The 23,963-nt window shown below is 35.7% G+C and overlaps 2 protein-coding genes across 2 annotated transcripts; one reads left to right on the plus strand and one right to left on the minus strand.

Moving 5' to 3' along the window:
- Positions 1 to 4,154: 4,154 nt before the first annotated feature.
- LOC127852678 (leukocyte elastase inhibitor-like) lies at positions 4,155 to 5,009 on the minus strand. The gene has a single exon (XM_052386627.1). The coding sequence runs from the start codon at positions 5,007 to 5,009 to the stop codon at positions 4,155 to 4,157; it is 855 nt and encodes a 284-aa protein (XP_052242587.1).
- Positions 5,010 to 13,286: 8,277 nt separating this feature from the next.
- Positions 13,287 to 23,963, plus strand: LOC127852943 (leukocyte elastase inhibitor-like). Its single transcript, XM_052387026.1, has 2 exons — positions 13,287 to 13,374; positions 21,512 to 23,963. Exon 2 carries the CDS (start codon positions 21,550 to 21,552, stop codon positions 22,699 to 22,701), a length of 1,152 nt encoding a protein of 383 aa, XP_052242986.1. The 5' UTR covers positions 13,287 to 13,374; positions 21,512 to 21,549; the 3' UTR covers positions 22,702 to 23,963.

A 23,963-nucleotide genomic window follows, 5' to 3' on the forward strand; every position in this document is an offset into this window, starting at 1 on the left:
TTGTGTCTATTCATAACATGCATCAGATACACCTTCTGAAACTTTTTAAGCGGTTTTGAAAACGCTATTTCATTGCAAACTTTCGTCAATAAAGGATACATGTTGTTATACAACCGAAAGTGAAAGTACAGTTTAAAAAAATGAATAAAGAGCGAAATTGTTGAAAACTTACGAAAATTTTAATTGATACTTACATAAGACCGTAAGACTGAACAAAATTATACTTAAATTTTAAATCATAACATGAAAGTTTACTTATAAAGCAAATTCTTCATTCATCCGCGGACTTCTTTGTGTCGTAGTCATAAATGCCTCCAAATGGAGGTGCGTGATGCGGCTAAGTATAGAGGTGATAATAACGTAGTGACGTCACCATCTATGTATAGAATGTCATTGTGGACATCGGAACGTACCGAGCGAGGATCGGGTGTTTTACGGTCAGGTCTGGGTCTATTTTAGACCTAGACACACTTCGGGTGGTTGGCGTTTTCGCCTTTATTGGAATTCTCCTCTTTATGGCTGGCGTCGAGTTTAACCCGGGACCGTTTCAGGTGGTAAGAATCTTTGTTTACATTCGAATTTTCAAATTATGATATCCCGCGTATTAAACTTTTTTGATATAAAGTTCAAGTCTTTTCTTTTTAATAGTCAATGAAGTTGATGATAGAACGTTGATGATAGAAATGTCAACTGACAGAAAATGATGACGCAGTGCTAAAACAAAATGTTACACAAGAAAATTGAAAAAATGGCCAAAAACTTTACTGATTTAAGTTAAATATTTGTACTCCTCATGATAAGCAATATGCCCCTGTGACGCAATCGGTAAGGCGTCAGACTCTGGATCCATTGCTCACTATAATACTGTTGGTTCGAATCCCAGTAGGTCCGTGTGATCCTTTTTATATGTGTTTATGATTGAAAACGAGTTTGATTTAATGCATTTAAATATATCTTTAAAGAGCCCTATTGTGCTTTCAAGCTCTAAATGGAAAAACAAATCGTCCACGAATTTTTTCACGGTGAACTTGTTTGAACTACAACAGCAAGTTTGCGGAAGCTAATTTGATGTTAACTTAAGAAATAATATTTTGTATTGGTTCTTGTACATGTGAGCGGAGTTTTAGCGCATTGCGAAGGCTTAAAACGTGGACACGTTCTACTATGAAAGAAGAATGGCTTAATGGCATCGCTGTAATGTTTGTGCATAAACACATTCCAGTTGATCGAAAACAAATCTTCAAATGTGGGATTCGACTGGAGACAGGAGAGTTGAATTAGCGTTTAATAAGATTGATAATTAAAAGTTGAAGAATAATAAAACATGTTCATGAAACATTATTCGCTAAAATGTTTGATAGATCTGTTTCTTCATATTATAAGGTAGATCTATTTCATTTTAGTATTTCAATAATAAATATGTAAAGAACATTCTATTATCCATATAAATACTATGGCTTGTATGAGAGAGCTGCGTCTAAAATTTTTCTTTCTTCTATCTGACTTCGAATGAAGTATATGACTATTTTATCTGTAGTAAAGTTTTTATATCATTGTCACTTCAAACGCCGTTTATGGTACCAGAATATAAAATTGACAATGAACTTTAATGATACCGAACGGTAATATGTAGCGTCCACGATTCCGATAATTTAGGTATAAAATGTAGTTTAAATGGCCTTTAAAACGCACCAGAGACGTTCTAGGTATAACAAAAATTTACGGGGGGGGGGCATGCCCCCAGACCCCCCTAGAAGGACCTAAGATACTGCCTCGGCTTAAATTTGGGTCTGGCTACGGCACTGCATGAACATTGGACTATTAATGTGATTTTTAAGAGTTTTATCAAGGTTTTACAAGAGCCACATAAAGAATACTGCCCGTTACCTAGCGGCTAGGTTTTCAAACGAACCGGGACCATTTTCGAACTCATCCGAGATATCACAAGAAAACATATCCATAGAATATGTTAAAGGTGATATCTTATATGATTCTTTGTTAAATCATGTGACCCCTGGTGCTTGATATGAACAACCCAAGTTAGGGACCATAAGACGATGTTACGGTACATACCAAATATTGATGAACTGAAACGTGTGTTTTTAATTATTTTTTAAGTTCCCATTTTCTAAATCTATTTCAGTTCAAATTACGCACATATGCAATGGACCAGAAAGATTTCATGAACTTTAAAGAGGGTCAACGAAGGATCATTCAAATCTTCCCAGCGCTTCAGGAGAAGTTGTAGTTCGAAGAAGAAAGTTAACGGACAGACGCAATCCCGCACTAACTGACGGCCGACGGCCAGCACGATTTCCTATGAGCTCCCAAAGAGCTCTATGTCATAAGCTTAGCTAAAACAGTAATATAATCTGTTCAAAATTTGAGATAATTAATTTTAAACGCATACACAAACGTAACGTATATGCTTAATGCCATGAAAATAAAAACAAGATTGTCATTCTTCATATGTATGTTTTGGGGTTAAGTGTTAAAATTGTGATTATTAATTTTTATTTTTAGATATCCCGTCCTAGTATTTTTTTCAGAAAAAGTTCCCGTAAAACAAATTTTACTCTCAGCAATGGATTGAACTCCTATATTACGGGATGTCGTGAATGTGAAATGGGAATATTCATTTAAAGTATCGATATTTTAGGATGTTCATTTGAATAAACGTATGAAATTATTAAAAATATCATAAATGACGAGATTTGAAATATGTCTTGGTTGTTCGCGTTTCTTTATCCCTATTGTATTATAACAGTGATTCTGTAATGAATTAATCAAAATGTGTCCACAATGTGTCCACACAGTTTAATAAGATGGATGCAGATTTAAAGATCACAAATGACTTACTATGGCGGTTCACTAAATCACAATAAACTGTTAATTTATAGAAAATACTTTATAAAATAGAGTGTATATACAAAGAAGTGTGTTACATGAATACTGTGTAAACAATACAATGAAATACAAAACTACGAATCTAATATGTGCAAACTTCCAATATAATATTTCAAGTCAATAAAAAATATTGCAAAATAAAATAAGAATAAAGACATGCAAATCACACTTTGTTAAACATTGTCTCCTTTTATAACTTACTTCACCGCGAGAACACTTGATTTAGAATTTTTGTTCTTTGCGTTAATGGTGGAATTTCATAAGACATTTAATTGCATCCCGCCATCCGTAATCCGTTACAACAATTTTTTTAGTGTCGCAATATCTAAATCGCTCACACAATCATAGTCATGCTCATAACGTTAAATAAGTAACAATATACATAGCAAAATACACGCCATAGAGACTTAGTGTGAAATGCGAACGCATTCACCTGATTCCAATCATAATATAAGTTAATGAATACGTAGATTAAACATGTTTCGTCTTTGGAACGTGCATATTCGTGGGGTTTTGTATCAGATATTTAAATATTTTATTATAAACCTTTTTTCTGCCCCCCAATACAAAATGTATTAAACATTCAAATACAAGAAATGGCATCAGCTACTAAAGTTTTCTTTTTCTGTATCAAGCATGTAACTGTACATCTTTTTATGCTAATACAAACACTCTGACAAACGACTTTGGCACTTATTTCAATTCAACAAAATACATTCTTTAGTGGACATACATAGTTTGTATTTACTTTTACGGACAAACACATTGATAATGGTATTTTATAAAACGGACCATAACACTAATTTGCTTTTATGTGACCGCGTTTTTTGAATACAGACTGCGACTCTCGTGCAATACGACTTCAAGCGCTCAACTCTCATTGCATTGTTTTGTCGTTCCGGTGTTTCAGATTGCGCAAGCATGACATCAATTCAAAGAGTAATATGTTCTCATCCGCAAATCGCTATAAAAAGATCTCGGTGCAGACATGGCTAGTTTTTGGCAGTAAAATTCCAATACAATCTAGGTACCACATTAAACGCACCCGATGACGTAATCTTTCACACTAGTTTTCCATGAACTGCATAAAGATGCTACACACACACACACAGGCTAAAACAATCAAAAGTCACATCTGCGACTTACAAACTTCACCACACCAATGATCAAATTAATGTGAACAGACTAAGGTAAATATTAGCGCACTGTATTTATCTATGACGTCTTTATGCTAACACACATGCAATCTAGAGTTCGTCTCGTGTCTGAGAAGTTTCCGTTTCTTGTCCAGTAAATCGACCAACAAACAGTGGCGCCTTCAGCTTGTAGTGCCAAATCATAAACATGAACGGGTGATCAGCCGTAAACGTCCGTGGAGGAGCTGGCATGCTTAGAGTCTTAATTGTTGCAGCAGTCGCAGCTGCAGCCTCTGTACCTTCTTCGTTTACATCCACAAACGCCTTGTGGAACACCTTAGAAACGAACAAATCCTTTCCCATTCCAGAGAGGTCAGCTTTATTTTGATCGTACACGTCAGGCATTCCGAGAGCCGATAATGTATCAGAAAGCTGGAATGAACTCTCAAGCTTGAATTTCGGAACAGAAACTTTAACAGTTGGTGAGGAAACTTTTTCGATACATTGGTTCATATTTTGGACGTTCATCTTTTTCTCCATTTCCAGCAATCCAGTGACGGTGTTTGGAAGTAGAACTACCATAGCCATTTCATCCCCAATGTAAGGCAGATGTAAAACCTTACAATCCAAAGCTGTATTTTCGCCATATCGCACTTTCTTCATTTCTCGTGTCATCATGTCTGTCTTCAAAGATTTTCCGTCCAATGTATGAAAATCAGTTTTTGTTGTACTCTTTTGCACAAACTGTGTCGCCCAGTTTCCTTTGAAATAGATGGCATTTGCAACTACCATTCTTGTGAGTGCATTAATAGATCCGCTAGGCAGAAGGTTTTTGATCTTTTCGTTTGTGACTTCTTCTACCCATTTGTTTATTTCTTGTCTACTTCCCTCTGGGTTGGATATGAAGTCAACATTTTTGACATCTGAGGCAAAATGTTTGACTACAGCTTTAATATAATCTTCCATAATGCTTTTATCTCTGTTCGGATAGAGTCTGTTAGCGCTTCTCAGTACCACATGATCGCTCCCTTTATTCAACACCTTAACAAATTGCTCAGCATCAGCAAGTATCGACTGTTGATCATTTGATTGAAATTGAAGAGTAGAAACCATTTGATTTCTGGTTTCATTTCTTGCTCCAGTTTGAACCATCGTCATGACAACGAAAATGCTGCTAGGCGACATGAACAGGTTGCCATGGGGATTGTGAGAAACGACATGTTGAAAGAGGTCCAAAGAAAATTTTGAAGCACTTGATGACATGGTTGCCAGTTGATGTAAATACAATTGCTGACAGCTGTCTGCAACAGACGAAAAAGAACATAATTAAAATATGTAAGTGCGTTACATGGCAATTAATTCAAAATGAATATTTTAACAAGGGCTGTTTGTAAAACATGCATGCCCCCCATATGGGCTGTCCGTTGTAGTGGCAGCCATTGTGTGAATACGATTTTTGTCACTGTGACCTTGACCTTTGACCTAGTGACCTGAAAATCAATAGGGGTCATCTGCGAGTCACGATCAATGTACCTATGAAGTGTCATGATCCTAGGCGTATGCGTTCTTGAGTTATCATCCGAAAATCATTTTACTATTTCGGGTCACCGTGACCTTGACCTTTGACCTTGTGACCTCAAAATCAATAGGGGTCATCAGCGAGTCATGATCAATCTACCCATGAAGTTTCATGATCCTAGGCGTATGCGTTCTTGAGTTATCATCCGGAAACCATTTTACTATTTCGGGTCACCGTGACCTTGACCTTTGACCTAGTGACCTCAAAATCAATAGGGGTCATCTGCAAGTCATGATCAATGTACCTATGAAGTTTCATGATCCTAGGCCCAAGCGTTCTTGAGTTATCGTTTGACAACCACCTGGTGGACGGACAGACCAACCGACCGACAGACCGACATGAGCAAAGCAGTATACCCCCTCTTCTTCCCAAAGTAAATGCTTGTCAGTGAGGTAAAGTTAATAAATTTGTTTAAGTAGAAAGGTTAATCTTATAAGTTAACAAGTGCTGTCACTATTATTGCCACACACATGCAAAATATTATTTTGATCAAAACTTGTGTTCTTTACTTTCAACTTTGAGAAAAACAGACACATTTTACTTAGTTATTGAAAAACAGACAACTTTAAGTCCTCTATTGATAATAATTGGTATAGGATTTTTCATTAAAATCAATAAGGACCTAAACATTTGGTTTTGCGCACAAAAATTAAACAAATAAATATCGAAGAAAAAATTATGGTTTTTGCACTTAGTACTTCCTCTCAAAGACTTATGTAATCATATGAAGTTTCAATTAAATCCCATCAAAACTTTTGAGTAATGGTAAGTAAAATTACACTTTTTTGAACTTGAAATATACAAAAAGCAATAACTCCACAAATGCTGGCCAGTTATCAGTAGATCTATGACGTTTCATCTCAATATCTTCAAACATAATGGAATAATAGTGTACAAGAATACTAACAAATGGCATTGACTCTGTAAGTATTGAAGAAGTAAGGGAACACTCTGCAATTCCTCTTAAAGCTGTTAATCAATAATTAAGTTTGATTTGATTCCATTCAATTCTTTCTGATTATCATTTGCTCAAGAAAACAAACTTATGTAATTACATTCTTCAAAAACAGTAAGGAAAGAGCAAAAATACTATAGAAAGCACTTTTTTCCATATGTCCTCTATCAATATATAAATAAATATTTTAATCCCTTTAAGACTTCAATTAAATTATGCTTTCAAGTGAAAAACAAAAATCAATAACTCTGCAAATACTGAAAAGAGATTTATGGTCTTTGTACTTGTCATTTTCTCTTAAAAGCCATCTATTATTACATGAAGGTTCATTAGAATACGTCCAACAAATGCAGATCTATGCTACATACAAAAAAGGAATCTGAACCAAAAGCTAAGCAAAGGGCAATAACTCCAGTACAACTGATATGAAAGTTTTGTATCTTGTACTTTGCATTCCCCCCTTCCCCATTTCAATTTAATAAATGTTTTATTTAAATGACTGAATATTATACATGTAAGTTTAAGGAGTTCTGTCATAATCTGCACAGGAAAATTGACTGAATGGCAATAAATCAATAACTTCTGTTAAAAAGTGATACTTCATGTTCTCTGCACTGTCCCTTAAAGGCCAATGTCATAATTTGAAGTTTCATTTGAATCACTTCAAAACATGTACTTCTTAAGTTGTTCTCCGCACAAGAAGAGGGACAGTCTGATAACCAGAAGGACCTATAAAGTGATATCATTATAAAGGGAAAGATCTACGATAAAAAATGTATAACCTGCTGCTTTAATAAAAGGGATATCATGGCTGTGAAAACATTTATCACCATGACGCTAGATCAATACAAAACCAATCAGGTGGAGTCCATTGTGGTATGTCAGGTAAGTGTTGTTTTGTCAAAATATAAATCAAATCTGATCATAAATAATGAAGTTATGGCAATTTCAGCAACATTTATTAATTTGACCTAGAAAGTCAAGGTCATTCAAAGGTCATGAGGTCAAATTCAACTTGCCAGGCACAGTACCATCATGATAGTTAGAAAGTATAAAAAGGGAGCATATTTCTTATAAAATGCTTGATATAGTTGTCTGCTCTTGTTACTATATTGGGGTCATGTTGTTTAAGAAGTATGAAAAATATGAAAGCAATATGTCAAGGGAAATAGAAAATATTTGAGGTGGTACGCAAACTTTAACATAGATTTATCAATAATAGGCATATTCTTAGCGGAAAAAGGGTCTTAATTCTTACAAAATGCTTGTAACAGTTGTCTGCTCTTGTTTATAGATTGGGGTCATGTTGGTAAAGAAGTATGCAAAATATGAAAGCAATATGTCATGGGACATAGAAAACATTTGAGGTGGTACGCAAACTTTAACATATACTCATACCAAGTTTCAATGAAATCCGCCAAAGCACTTCCAAGATATGGCTCCGGACACAAAAAAGCATTTTTCCAAAATACAAAGGGCAATAACTCTGTTAACAGATGGTGTACAATTTCATTAGGCGTGCATCATCCTCTTATCCATATATATACTCATACCAAGTTTCATTGAAATCCGCCAAAACACTTCCAACATATGGCTCCGGACACATAAGTGAAGGACGGACGGACGGAAGGACGGACGGAAAGACGGACAACGCCAAAACAATATCCCTCCGCCTATGGCGGAGGATAAAAAGGTCAATAATTCTTAGAAAATGCTGGATACAGTTGTCTGCTCTTGTTTATCGACTGGGGTCATGTTGGTCAAGAAGTATGCAAAATATAAAAGCAATATGTCAAGGGACATAGAAAATATTTGAGGTGGTACGCAAACTTTTACATTCCAACGCTCACGCTGATGCCGCGGTGAGAAGGATAGCTCCACTATTATATTTCATATATAATAGTCGAGCTAAAAAGTGTTTTCAATATTATATTTTTATATAAACAATCATTCAAATTGGAGAGCTAGAAAGAAACTAAGTTAAAGATCTTTTTAAAAAAACAAACATTTTTGGGGGAAACCATCAATTGGGAACGTTTAGATATCATTTGTAAAAAAACAACACTTTTTTTAATAGGGAATGGGTCACTATGACAGCCCAAAATTTCAACAACAAAAAACACATTGGTACACCAACAACATTTGTAAGGATAAATTCTTAATTTATTGTTGCAATATAACTAAAAATTCTCATCTTTGGTCATTCGGCCTCAATCAAGTAAATATCGCGTTATTGTATGTCCTCATGAAATACTGAACATCTGGAAAGTTAATGAAATCAAGAGCATAAAAACTTAACTCTATGCATCAGCAATATTATTTTATTAAACTTTGTATCCACAATATAATGTCAATATATTTAAATATAATGTAATAATGTAAATTTATGAAGTAATTCTCTTTTGCTACATGTACATGTAGTAAAGAATATAAAAGTCAGTTAACCAAACTTATGGGGCAATCCTCATATGACTTAAATATTATGAAACCCGTGAAAAAATAGGCATGCACAATTTTCACAGTGCAATAACGAACACATATTTATAGTCAGCTTTGATGCAAGCCTCAACCTTATCGAGACAGTATTTATTTATTGGAACAATATTTCAAAATGTTGATCCGCATCCATTTGTACCCTTGTAAAATGTTAAGTAGTAACTAACTGATTATATAAATTCAATATTTAATACACAACTGTACACTGAGATCAACAACTTTCGCACGCCAATATAGTCTGAGTTTTCATATATGCAACACTTGTCTAAATAAAATTAAAAAGAAAATGTGATTTCACAAAAAAGTAGAGTTTCTAGATTACTGAAAGCCATTAAATTATATGTATATTGTTGTCCTATTGCTTGTTAATAATTATTTTGAACAGGTAATGCCTTTGTTTCTTTGCTTTTTAGCTCATTGGAAGCGACATATGATAGCAGAATAAAGGTTTAAAAATGGTAAAAAACGATAAATAAACGCATAACGGGTTCCAGCGCTCGGCAGCGGGTGCAGTTTTAAATAAATGAAAGCTTGTCAGAATTTTTTAAAAGTCATAGTGACCTTGACCATTGACCTAGTGACACAGTGGCGTGTAGAACTCATCAAGGCGGTTCTACATATGAAGTTTCAAAGTTGTAGGTGGAAGCACTTTGATTTTAGAGCCAATGTTAAGGTTTTAGCACGACGCGGACGACACGACGAGCTAATTATGACAAGTAAAACAGCCGAGCTAAAAATTAAATAGCATCAAAAAGGAACGAATATGTAATCCAGAAAAAGAATACGATTTATTACGTTGATTTTGACAACCCGGGCATACGTTCTTACATTATTTTGACAGCTCGGACATGGCAGCAAAAAATATTTTGACAAACCGAATATTGGTTTCTACATCAAGATGCAAAACTTAACAACATGGTAAAAGTTAGCCGATTAAATATGGGCCGACCAATGTAAGTTTAATTAATTAGTTGTCTAATTAAGTAACAAACAGATAATTTGACGATTCGTAAACTTTAATTTAGCAAACTGTGAACACAATATGATAGTATTTCAAAAGTTTTTGGGAGTAACCCAGTTGGCATCCAACGTTGCTGTAACGTTGTATTTAGGTTGCATTCGAATGTTGCAGTTTGGTTGTACCAATGGTGTATATGAAAGTTTTACCGACGTTTTTTTCCAACGTTGCTGCGACGTTTTTTCCCAACGTTGCTGCAACGTTGTATTTAGGTCGCATTAAAACGTAGTATTTTTAAATTCTATGTTTTTAATTAATATAAAATTAAAAAAATTATTTACTGCTTACTGCTCTTTCGATTAGTATCGGCAGTTATGGACATTTTCGAGTTCGTTTCTTAGAAAGAACCATTATTTGATGTCTATAGAGGAGTTAATGAAACGCTCCCCGAATGGGAATCGAACCCACCAACTCCCGATCGGACACCTCATCCACTACACCACGGCGAAAATTGAAAGTTTGAGACAAAAATGTTGACTTTATTTTTTGTTTAAACTTTGAAACTAGATTCTACCATTTTAATGCATAACACAACTTAAACAAAATATTTTATCCGGCGATTTTGAGTTAAAGTTCATCTTTAGCATCTTTAAGTTTAAGCAACTGATATGTAAAATTAAAAAAAATGAATTTCTAAACTTTCATATACACCATTGTGACAACCAAACTGCAACGTTTAAAATGCAACCTAAATACAACGTTGCAGCAACGTTTTGGAAAAAAAAATCGGGAAAACTTTCATATACACCGTTTTGACAATCAAACTGCAACGTTTGAATGCAACCTCAATACAACGTTGCAGCAACGTTTGGAAAAAACGTCGGGAAAACTTTCATTTACACCAGTGTGACAACCAAACTGCAACGTTTGAATGCAACCTAAATACAACGTTGCAGCAACGTTTGGAAAAAAACGTCGGGAAAACTTTCATAAACACCATTGCGACAACCAAACTGAAACGTTTGAATGCAACCTAAATACAACGTTGCAGCAACGTTTTGGAAAAAACGTCGGGAAAACTTTCATATACACCATTGTGACAACCAAACTGCAACGTTTGAATGCAACCTAAATACAACTTTGCAACAACGTTTGGGTGCCCACTGGGAAGAGCGCACAATTACCTAGAAGCAACGTTGCTGCAACTTACTTCTCAAACGTTCGACCGACGTTTCATGTGCAACGTTGCAGAAACGTTCGGAAGTGGTTACTAATGTAGCGATCAGAATGCAACGTTTCTGAAACGTCCTTTTAACGTTATGATGAAACGTCCGAGTAATGTTTTGTTTGCAACGTTTTGGCAACGTTCGGTAATGGTTGCCGACGTTGCGACCTAAATATTACGTTGCAGCAACGTTCGTAAAACGTCTGATGCTCACTGGGAACCAGTCTACATTGATGGGCTGCATGGTGAATTTTATTTTAACTGAAACAACACATTTAAATATGGCCAATGTCATCCCCAGTCCTGTGTCGACTAAAAAGGTTGCCATGTACAATTTATATCTGATTGTCTTGATTGCGTGCGTGTGTATTGTAACTGAAGTAGAATGAGTATATTATACATACGGAATAATACAATTTATAAAATAAAAAATATTTTCACTAGGTATTATAGATGTCAAAGTCATGCATATAAGCTCTAATAGGATTTCGTTATTACATCACAAATTTAAAGCTGTCGTATAGAAAAATACCTACAGTAGTCTGCATCAAAATGGCTCTTATACCACAATTTTAGCAATTACATGTATCATCTATACATACAGAACCAAACATTAATGTACAGTCAATCGTGTGTTATAGTACATGTACTATATTTGCCAGATTATCAATCCATAATCCATGGCTTTTTTCATGTCTCAAAACCTCTCTTTCAAAGTATTGTGCATATACACCACCTACAACATAAACATAGGTGCCTAGATCGAGTTTTAGAAAGTATGTAAAAAAACACATTACGCAGTCGATTTCGGTGAAAAAAATACCGTTTATGTTAAACTTAATATAACTAAATCTTACTTATAATAATCTAATTTCTTAAATCGATTAAATATACATGAAACGATGTTATCATGAACATGGTCGGAAAGCAACGAGTGTACATCTTCGCAAAGGTACATTATAAACGAAATTATTAATTAATGTTATGTATCTTGAGTCATTGAATAAGGAAAATCCATGATGCACAAAACTAACCAGGAAACAGACTCGATAGCGTTTCAATAAGCCACAGGCTTTCAATGCAATCGAGCTAAAATAAATAGGTTTGAAATAAACAAGATGTTGCTTGTTGAGATGGTGCAAAGGAGGGGCGCCAGATATATATTAAATAGACATGGTAACAGATCAAGCGTTACAGATATGTTGGAACAACTAAATTGGAAATCCCGTCAGACAAGGAGGAAGGAAGCCAGACTTTTAATGCTACACAAAAATCGAAAACGAAAAAATTGCCATCAATAAAGAACATCGTTTAATACCACCAAGAAGACTCACCCGCGGCATGCACGAAAAAACCTTCCAAATTCCATCATGTAAAAATGACTACAGACTCAACTCATTTTTTCCGAGGACCATCAGAGATTGGAACAAGCTGCCGCCTGACATAGTATCTGCGGGGTCAATTTAGTGCTTCGAACAAAGCTCAATTGGCCAAACACGTTATTTAAACTGTAAAGAACTATGTTTTTAACCTATACATTCTTGACTTTTAATCGTTTATTCTCCAACTTTTCTTCAACACCCACACTACGACATAATAATCAACGAGTTAATTGTGGTCGTCAACCGGTAGAAGAAACGTATTAATAATCCGAACGGTCCTGTAAAGGTTATGTTAATTTACATTACAGGTGGTTTATACAACGAATGATGCATTTTTACCCAGCTCATTATTACTTATTAGTCTATTATTAATTACTTATTACTTACTAATAAGCTTTACACACGGCTTATAAGCTCGAGAAATGCCATGGGTCAGTTTAAAAACTACAGTCTCCGCTGTAAGTTGTTGAATCTCCACAGTGTTCGCGAGGTTACAAGAATGTGTATCTATGTTATAATGTTCTTTCAACTGCTCATATCGAGCTTAAGAAAATGGAACAGGCATTTCAATCCGCTTATTTTGGCTAACTTTACTACAAATATGTTTAGTCTTCAGATCGGGAACCGGAATAAGTTAGCAATGATTAATAGGAAATGAGTGGTATGCAACCGTAAGCAGAATATCCGCCGACGTGTTTACTTCCCGTTCATTTCGTTAACAGATCGAAGAATTGAGGTAAGGAATACTTTAGTAACTGATATGATTTAAAGCGTTAATCTTTTTTTACATATTAAGTACTCATCAATGCCAGTAAAACATCTAAACTGATACTTTAGACGTTAATGTAAATATATCCATGTTCAGGACATCTCGGCCCAATGAACAGTAGACAAGACGGCCACTGGTCACTTCGGCCCATAAACTAGGTCTTAATCCGTGAAAAAAAGGTTTAACGTACATCAAATTCATAATTAAAAAAAAACTACCAGTTTTCGTTTCAGATTTCTTACATTTTTTAGTAGGGAATATTGCACTACTGTGTGTGTCAGATGTGTAGTATTGCATGAGTTGATTGTCTAAGTTAGTGTCTCATAAAGCTCAAAGTGCAAGTTAAATACAATTTCCTATGACCACCAAGTTTAATAGGGACCAAAGTAACACACCAACAAGCAAATTCATTGAAATGATATCCCCTGCCAATTTCAAAATTGCGACAGACGAACGGACTGATGGACAACGCCAATTCTACATGTATATCCCTCCGCCTTTAGCGGTGGGGGAAAAATTATCATTAGTATTTGGGAATATCAAAAACTTAAAATTTTAAGCATATATTTTTTTATAAATGACATTCATTGATGTACAAACAAGTTTCATTGAAATGCACGAAAGCAGTTCTACAGTATGCATCTAGACACAAAAGTTTTCTGGACAGATGGACAACGCCAGAACAATCTCATCCAGATAAAAGGACGGATGGACAACGCCAAAACAATATCCTCCTCCAGATAAAATTATGAGAGAAGGAAGGGCAGACAAGTCAGCGATTATATGCTCTCCCTTGTAGGAGCACAAAATCTCAATTAAAGGCCAAAAAAAAAAATAAGTATGTTTCCGGTCGCCTGACCGTGTCTCCCGAATGGGCACCGACCCTCAACTTTTTATTGGGGTCGCCAAAAAAACAAAAAAACATTCATGTTCGTTCATATAAGATGTAATATTAAGCAAACAAAGCATATATATATATATATACATGTATTTCTTATTATAAGCTTTAGTAGCCTTCCGTTTTAGTACTCGAGAAAAACAACAACAACAATCCTACCTACCGACCCCCTTTTTTTTTTAAGGAGACTAGAAAGGGACCTATTTTTTTCGGGCCTAACATTTAATTTCTAAGAACAAAGATGTATACACAATTCTGGAATAAATGCTGGTCAGTTTAGGGGTTTACTGTTTAGGGTATGACCTTACATGAAGCATTTGTGTAACCTTGACCCTTGATGTGAATCGTATGACCTTACATGAAGTATATTGTGTGACGTTGACCTTTACCCTAGACATGAACCTTGACCTTAACCCTAGACATGAATCTTACATGACACAAAGCAAGGAAAAAGATGGAGAAGAATTATGGAAGGTTATTACAGAATCCACTGATGCATAGTCAAATAATGTGTGAATAATAAATATTTCTACAAATGTGTGACCTTTGATGTGTGATCTTTACTTTAATTTGTCAAAAACACATAGGTCTTGCACTGCCTGATAATTGAGAACAATTACATTAGGACATTTTGAGAATCCATTTTAGTATGGTAGAATCCTTACCAAATAAGGCATATTTAATTAAAATGTGTGATTTTGACCTTTATTGGTGACATTGACCATGACCCTAGCAACCTGGATCTTATATTTGACACTCAGCTAGATAATGGAGAACAATAGTGGACAGTAATTACAGAATCCCTTGATGCATAGTAAAGGAATGACTAAACAATGAATAATCCCAAGATATGGTTCCGGACACAAACGTGTCAGACGGAAGGACGTACGGAAAGAAGGACAGACAATGCCAAAACAATATCCCCGCACCTATGGGCTCTAAGCTTATATTTAAAAGCATTTTTTCAAGATACAAAGGGCCAAAACTCCATTATTAACAGAGGGTGTACAATGCCATTTGGCGTGCATCATCCTTATACATATATATACTCAAACCAAGTTTTAATGAAATCCGCCAAAGCACTTATAAGATTTGGCTTTGGACACGAAAGTACCGGACAGAAGGCCGGACAGAAACATGGACTGACGGAAAACGACAAAACAATATCCCTCTGCCTATGGTGAGGGATAATAATGAAATTTATTACATCAAGTCTAACATAGAAAACAACATTATAAGTCACTTATACAACAAATATGTATATTCCTAAATTAAACTGAACAGTTTACTGGTTGAGAACAAATACACGAATACGAAAGTACGTTGATATTCAAATGGATTATTTTTCTTTTCGGGATATTGTTTAATTATGTTGATGCTGCATTAACAAATGCAAGTGTATATCGAGCGAAAACACAAAAAATAAACAACGGTTACGATACACACCTACATTGTATATTGTAAATACTGTTAGTTGCCCATAATATCACTTTAAGTACGCATACATTTGCACATACATGTAGTTTATTATGTTCATTTGTACATTGTACATGTACATGTAAATTTAAAACTCTTGAATGACCATCGCAAACAGGTATTACATGTATAAATGGCCGCGCGGCATTGCGGTGATCACGGGTGTTCCAGTTAATGATGACGTGCAATCGCGGCGATTTCGGGTGTTCGCCGAACACCGCGGTCAGTAGCGTGTCCGCCCCCCGCGAAATGTCAACCATCAGGAAAATTGAACACCGCGGACACGCGTTTTTGTCAAAGTACACGTTGCCTGTACTGTAGCAAAAGAGAATTACTTCATAAATTTACATTATTACATTATATTTAAATATATTGACATTATATTGTGGATACAAAGTTTAATAAAATAATATTGCTGATGCATAGAGTTAAGTTTTTATGCTCTTGATTTCATTAACTTTCCAGATGTTCAGTATTTCATGAGGACATACAATAACGCGATATTTACTTGATTGAGGCCGAATGACCAAAGATGAGAATTTTTAGTTATATTGCAACAATAAATTAAGAATTTATCCTTACAAATGTTGTTGGTGTACCAATGTGTTTTTTGTTGTTGAAATTTTGGGCTGTCATAGTGACCCATTCCCTATTAAAAAAAGTGTTGTTTTTTTACAAATGATATCTAAAAGTTCCCAATTGATGGTTTCCCCCAAAAATGTTTGTTTTTTTAAAAAGATCTTTAACTTAGTTTCTTTCTAGCTCTCCAATTTGAATGATTGTTTATATAAAAATATAATATTGAAAACACTTTTTAGCTCGACTATTATATATGAAATATAATAGTGGAGCTATCCTTCTCACCGCGGCATCAGCGTGAGCGTTGGAATGTAAAAGTTTGCGTACCACCTCAAATATTTTCTATGTCCCTTGACATATTGCTTTTATATTTTGCATAATTCTTGACCAACATGACCCCAGTCTATAAACAAGAGCAGACAACTGTATCCAGCATTTTCTAAGAATTATTGACCTTTTTATCCTCCGCCATAGGCGGAGGGATATTGTTTTGGCGTTGTCCGTCTTTCCGTCCGTCCTTCCGTCCGTCCGTCCTTCACTTATGTGTCCGGAGCCATATGTTGGAAGTGTTTTGGCGGATTTCAATGAAACTTGGTATGAGTATATATATGGATAAGAGGATGATGCACGCCTAATGGAATTGTACACCATCTGTTAACAGAGTTATTGCCCTTTGTATTTTGGAAAAATGCTTTTTTGTGTCCGGAGCCATATCTTGGAAGTGCTTTGGCGGATTTCATTGAAACTTGGTATGAGTATATGTTAAAGTTTGCGTACCACCTCAAATGTTTTCTATGTCCCATGACATATTGCTTTCATATTTTGCATACTTCTTTACCAACATGACCCCAATCTATAAACAAGAGCAGACAACTGTTACAAGCATTTTGTAAGAATTAAGACCCTTTTTCCGCTAAGAATATGCCTATTATTGATAAATCTATGTTAAAGTTTGCGTACCACCTCAAATATTTTCTATGTCCCTCGACATATTGCTTTCATATTTTTCATACTTCTTAAACAACATGACCCCAATATAGTTACAAGAGCAGACAACTATATCAAGCATTTTATAAGAAATATGCTCCCTTTTTATACTTAGAAAATTGAAAATTTGTTTAAGTTTTGTGTTTAGGTCCACTTTATTCCTTAAGTATCAAATCTATTGCTTTCATTCTTGCAACACTTACTCTCTATAATAAGGGGATTGTGCAGGCAAAGTTATGTAACTCTGACTGGCATTTTGACAGAATTATGGCCCCTTTTATATTTTAGAAAATTTAGAATTAGGTTAAGTTTCGTGTTTGGGTTCATTTTACTCCTAAGGTATCATAGCTATTGCTTTCAGACTTGGTAAACTCGATAACTATCCTAAGGGGACTGTACAGGGCAAGTTGCAAAAGTCTGGTTGGCATTTTAACAGAATTATGGCCCTTTTTTGTCTTAGTAACTTGGAATATTTTGTTAAATTTTGTGTTTAGATCCACTTTACTTCTTAAGTATCAAGGCTATTGCTTTCAAACTTCAAAATACTTTCTAACTATCATGATGGTACTGTACCTGGCAAGTTGAATTTGACCTCATGACCTTTGAATGACCTTGACTTTCTAGGTCAAATTAATAAATGTTGCTGAAATTGCCATAACTTCATTATTTATGATCATATTTGATTTATATTTTGACAAAACAACACTTACCTGACATACCACAATGGACTCCACCTGATTGGTTTTGTATTGATCTAGCGTCATGGTGATAAATGTTTTCACAGCCATGATATCCCTTTTATTAAAGCAGCAGGTTATACATTTTTTATCGTAGATCTTTCCCTTTATAATGATATCACTTTATAGGTCCTTCTGGTTATCAGACTGTCCCTCTTCTTGTGCGGAGAACAACTTAAGAAGTACATGTTTTGAAGTGATTCAAATGAAACTTCAAATTATGACATTGGCCTTTAAGGGACAGTGCAGAGAACATGAAGTATCACTTTTTAACAGAAGTTATTGATTTATTGCCATTCAGTCAATTTTCCTGTGCAGATTATGACAGAACTCCTTAAACTTACATGTATAATATTCAGTCATTTAAATAAAACATTTATTAAATTGAAATGGGGAAGGGGGGAATGCAAAGTACAAGATACAAAACTTTCATATCAGTTGTACTGGAGTTATTGCCCTTTGCTTAGCTTTTGGTTCAGATTCCTTTTTTGTATGTAGCATAGATCTGCATTTGTTGGACGTATTCTAATGAACCTTCATGTAATAATAGATGGCTTTTAAGAGAAAATGACAAGTACAAAGACCATAAATCTCTTTTCAGTATTTGCAGAGTTATTGATTTTTGTTTTTCACTTGAAAGCATAATTTAATTGAAGTCTTAAAGGGATTAAAATATTTATTTATATATTGATAGAGGACATATGGAAAAAGTGCTTTCTATAGTATTTTTGCTCTTTCCTTACTGTTTTTGAAGAATGTAATTACATAAGTTTGTTTTCTTGAGCAAATGATAATCAGAAAGAATTGAATGGAATCAAATCAAACTTAATTATTGATTAACAGCTTTAAGAGGAATTGCAGAGTGTTCCCTTACTTCTTCAATACTTACAGAGTCAATGCCATTTGTTAGTATTCTTGTACACTATTATTCCATTATGTTTGAAGATATTGAGATGAAACGTCATAGATCTACTGATAACTGGCCAGCATTTGTGGAGTTATTGCTTTTTGTATATTTCAAGTTCAAAAAAGTGTAATTTTACTTACCATTACTCAAAAGTTTTGATGGGATTTAATTATCCCCACGCTTTTTGAAAAAAAGGTGGGGATATTGTGGTGATCTCCGCCGTCCGTCCGTCCGTCCGTCCGTCCGTCTGTCCGTCCGTCCTGGCCACTATCTCCTCCTACACTAAAAGCACTAGAACCTTGAAATTTACACACATGGTAGCTATGAGCATATGTGCGACCCTGCACTATTTGGAATTTTGATCTGACCCCTGGGTCAAAAGTTATAGGGGTTGGGGTGGGGCCGCGTCAGAAATTATCACTCATTTTTTTAGGTTATTTTACATTTACTTCTTTATTTCTACACCGATTCACTTCAAATTGATACTGGACCTCACCTATGACAATACGGTCAATCTCAACCATGCATGGCCCCATTCCCAACCCTGGGGCGCCCCGCCCACATAGGCCACACCCACCAAAAATTTCCATTTACTATAATTTTTTCATTTCTACACGGATTCACTTCAAATTGATACTGAACTTTTGTTATGACATTAGGGTCAATCTCAACTATGCATGGCCCCAATCCCAACCCTGGGGCGCCCGCCCACATAGGCCACACCCACCAAAAAATTCCATTTACTATAATTTTTTCATTTCTACACGGATTCACTTCAAATTGATACTGAACTTCTCTTATGACATTAGGGTCAATCTCAACTATGCATGGCCCCATAACCAACCCTGGGGCCCCGCCCACATAGACCACACCCACCCAAAATTGCCTTTACTATAATTTCTTCATTTCTACACCGATTCACTTCAAATTGATATTGAACTTCTCTTATGACAATACAGTCAATCTCAACTATGCATGGCCCCATTACCAACCCTGGGGCGCCCCGCCCACATAGACCACACCCACCCAAAATTGCCTTTTACTATAATTTCTTCATTTCTACACCGATTCACTTCAAATTGATACTGAACCTCTCTTATGACAATACGGTCAATCTCAACTATGCATGGCCCCATTACCAACCCTGGGGCGCCCTGCCCACATATGTCACACCCACCCAAAATTGCCTTTTACTATAACTTCTTCATTTCTACACCAATTCACTTCTAATTGATGATGAACTTCTCTTATGACAATACGGTCAATCTCAGCTATGCATGGCCCCATTACCAACCCTGGGGCACACCTAGGTCAAACATTCGGCGTGGGGATACGCGTCGGCCTCTGCCGCGCCATTTCTAGTTGAAACTTCATATGATTACATAAGTCTTTGAGAGGAAGTACTAAGTGCAAAAACCATAATTTTTTCTTCGATATTTATTTGTTTAATTTTTGTGCGCAAAACCAAATGTTTAGGTCCTTATTGATTTTAATGAAAAATCCTATACCAATTATTATCAATAGAGGACTTAAAGTTGTCTGTTTTTCAATAACTAAGTAAAATGTGTCTGTTTTTCTCAAAGTTGAAAGTAAAGAACACAGGTTTTGATCAAAATAATATTTTGCATGTGTGTGGCAATAATAGTGACAGCACTTGTTAACTTATAAGATTAACCTTTCTACTTAAACAAATTTATTAACTTTACCTCACTGACAAGCATTTACTTTGGGAAGAAGAGGGGGTATACTGCTTTGCTCATGTCGGTCTGTCGGTCGGTTGGTCTGTCCGTCCACCAGGTGGTTGTCAAACGATAACTCAAGAACGCTTGGGCCTAGGATCATGAAACTTCATAGGTACATTGATCATGACTTGCAGATGACCCCTATTGATTTTGAGGTCACTAGGTCAAAGGTCAAGGTCACGGTGACCCGAAATAGTAAAATGGTTTCCGGATGATAACTCAAGAACGCATACGCCTAGGATCATGAAACTTCATGGGAAGATTGATCATGACTCGCAGATGATCGCTATTGATTTTGAGGTCACTAGGTCAAAGGTCAAGGTCACGGTGACCCGAAATAGTAAAATGGTTTCCGGATGATAACTCAAGAACGCATACGCCTAGGATCATGAAACTTCATAGGTAGATTGATCATGACTCGCAGATGACCCCTATTGATTTTGAGGTCACAAGGTCAAAGGTCAAGGTCAAGGTGACCCGAAATAGTAAAATGATTTTCGGATGATAACTCAAGAACGCATACGCCTAGGATCATGACACTTCATAGGTACATTGATCGTGACTCGCAGATGACCCCTATTGATTTTCAGGTCACTAGGTCAAAGGTCAAGGTCACAGTGACAAAATCGTATTCACACAATGGCTGCCACTACAACGGACAGCCCATATGGGGGGCATGCATGTTTTACAAACAGCCCTTGTTAAAATATTCATTTTGAATTAATTGCCATGTAACGCACTTACATATTTTAATTATGTTCTTTTTCGTCTGTTGCAGACAGCTGTCAGCAATTGTATTTACATCAACTGGCAACCATGTCATCAAGTGCTTCAAAATTTTCTTTGGACCTCTTTCAACATGTCGTTTCTCACAATCCCCATGGCAACCTGTTCATGTCGCCTAGCAGCATTTTCGTTGTCATGACGATGGTTCAAACTGGAGCAAGAAATGAAACCAGAAATCAAATGGTTTCTACTCTTCAATTTCAATCAAATGATCAACAGTCGATACTTGCTGATGCTGAGCAATTTGTTAAGGTGTTGAATAAAGGGAGCGATCATGTGGTACTGAGAAGCGCTAACAGACTCTATCCGAACAGAGATAAAAGCATTTTGGAAGATTATATTAAAGCTGTAGTCAAACATTTTGCCTCAGATGTCAAAAATGTTGACTTCATATCCAACCCAGAGGGAAGTAGACAAGAAATAAACAAATGGGTAGAAGAAGTCACAAACGAAAAGATCAAAAACCTTCTGCCTAGCGGATCTATTAATGCACTCACAAGAATGGTAGTTGCAAATGCCATCTATTTCAAAGGAAACTGGGCGACACAGTTTGTGCAAAAGAGTACAACAAAAACTGATTTTCATACATTGGACGGAAAATCTTTGAAGACAGACATGATGACACGAGAAATGAAGAAAGTGCGATATGGCGAAAATACAGCTTTGGATTGTAAGGTTTTACATCTGCCTTACATTGGGGATGAAATGGCTATGGTAGTTCTACTTCCAAACACCGTCACTGGATTGCTGGAAATGGAGAAAAAGATGAACGTCCAAAATATGAACCAATGTATCGAAAAAGTTTCCTCACCAACTGTTAAAGTTTCTGTTCCGAAATTCAAGCTTGAGAGTTCATTCCAGCTTTCAGATACATTATCGGCTCTCGGAATGCCTGACGTGTTCGATCAAAATAAAGCTGACCTCTCTGGAATGGGAAAGGATTTGTTCGTTTCTAAGGTGTTCCACAAGGCGTTTGTGGATGTAAACGAAGAAGGTACAGAGGCTGCAGCTGCGACTGCTGCAACAATTAAGACTCTAAGCATGCCAGCTCCTCCACGGACGTTTACGGCTGATCACCCGTTCATGTTTATGATTTGGCACTACAAGCTGAAGGCGCCACTGTTTGTTGGTCGATTTACTGGACAAGAAACGGAATCTTCTCAGACACGAGACGAACTCTAGATTGCATGTGTGTTAGCATAAAGACGTCATAGATAAATACAGTGCGCTAATATTTACCTTAGTTTGTTCACATTAATTTGATCATTGGTGTGGTGAAGTTTGTAAGTCGCAGAATTTGACTTTTGATTGTTTTAGCCTGTGTGTGTGTGTGTAGCATCTTTATGCAGTTCATGGAAAACTAGTGTGAAAGATTACGTCATCGGGTGCGTTTAATGTGGTACCTAGATTGTATTGGAATTTTACTGCCAAAAACTAGCCATGTCTGCACCGAGATCTTTTTATAGCGATTTGCGGATGAGAACATATTACTCTTTGAATTGATGTCATGCTTGCGCAATCTGAAACACCGGAACGACAAAACAATGCAATGAGAGTTGAGCGCTTGAAGTCGTATTGCACGAGAGTCGCAGTCTGTATTCAAAAAACGCGGTCACATAAAAGCAAATTAGTGTTATGGTCCGTTTTATAAAATACCATTATCAATGTGTTTGTCCGTAAAAGTAAATACAAACTATGTATGTCCACTTAAGAATGTATTTTGTTGAATTGAAATAAGTGCCAAAGTCGTTTGTCAGAGTGTTTGTATTAGCATATAAAGATGTACAGTTACATGCTTGATACAGAAAAAGAAAACTTTAGTAGCTGATGCCATTTCTTGTATTTGAATGTTTAATACATTTTGTATTGGGGGGCAGAAAAAAGGTTTATAATAAAATATTTAAATATCTGATACAAAACCCCACGAATATGCACGTTCCAAAGACGAAACATGTTTAATCTACGTATTCATTAACTTATATTATGATTGGAATCAGGTGAATGCGTTCGCATTTCACACTAAGTCTCTATGGCGTGTATTTTGCTATGTATATTGTTACTTATTTAACGTTATGAGCATGACTATGATTGTGTGAGCGATTTAGATATTGCGACACTAAAAAATTTGTTGTAGCGGATTACGGATGGCGGGATGCAATTAAATGTCTTATGAAATTCCACCATTAACGCAAAGAACAAAAATTCTAAATCAAGTGTTCTCGCGGTGTAGTAAGTTATAAAAGGAGACAATGTTTAACAAAGTGTGATTTGCATGTCTTTATTCTTATTTTATTTTGCAATATTTTTTATTGACTTGAAATATTATATTGGAAGTTTGCACATATTAGATTCGTAGTTTTGTATTTCATTGTATTGTTTACACAGTATTCATGTAACACACTTCTTTGTATATACACTCTATTTTATAAAGTATTTTCTATAAA

Source organism: Dreissena polymorpha, chromosome 12, assembly GCF_020536995.1.
Source record: "Dreissena polymorpha isolate Duluth1 chromosome 12, UMN_Dpol_1.0, whole genome shotgun sequence".
In the NCBI taxonomy this organism is placed as follows: Eukaryota; Metazoa; Mollusca; class Bivalvia; order Myida; family Dreissenidae; genus Dreissena; species Dreissena polymorpha.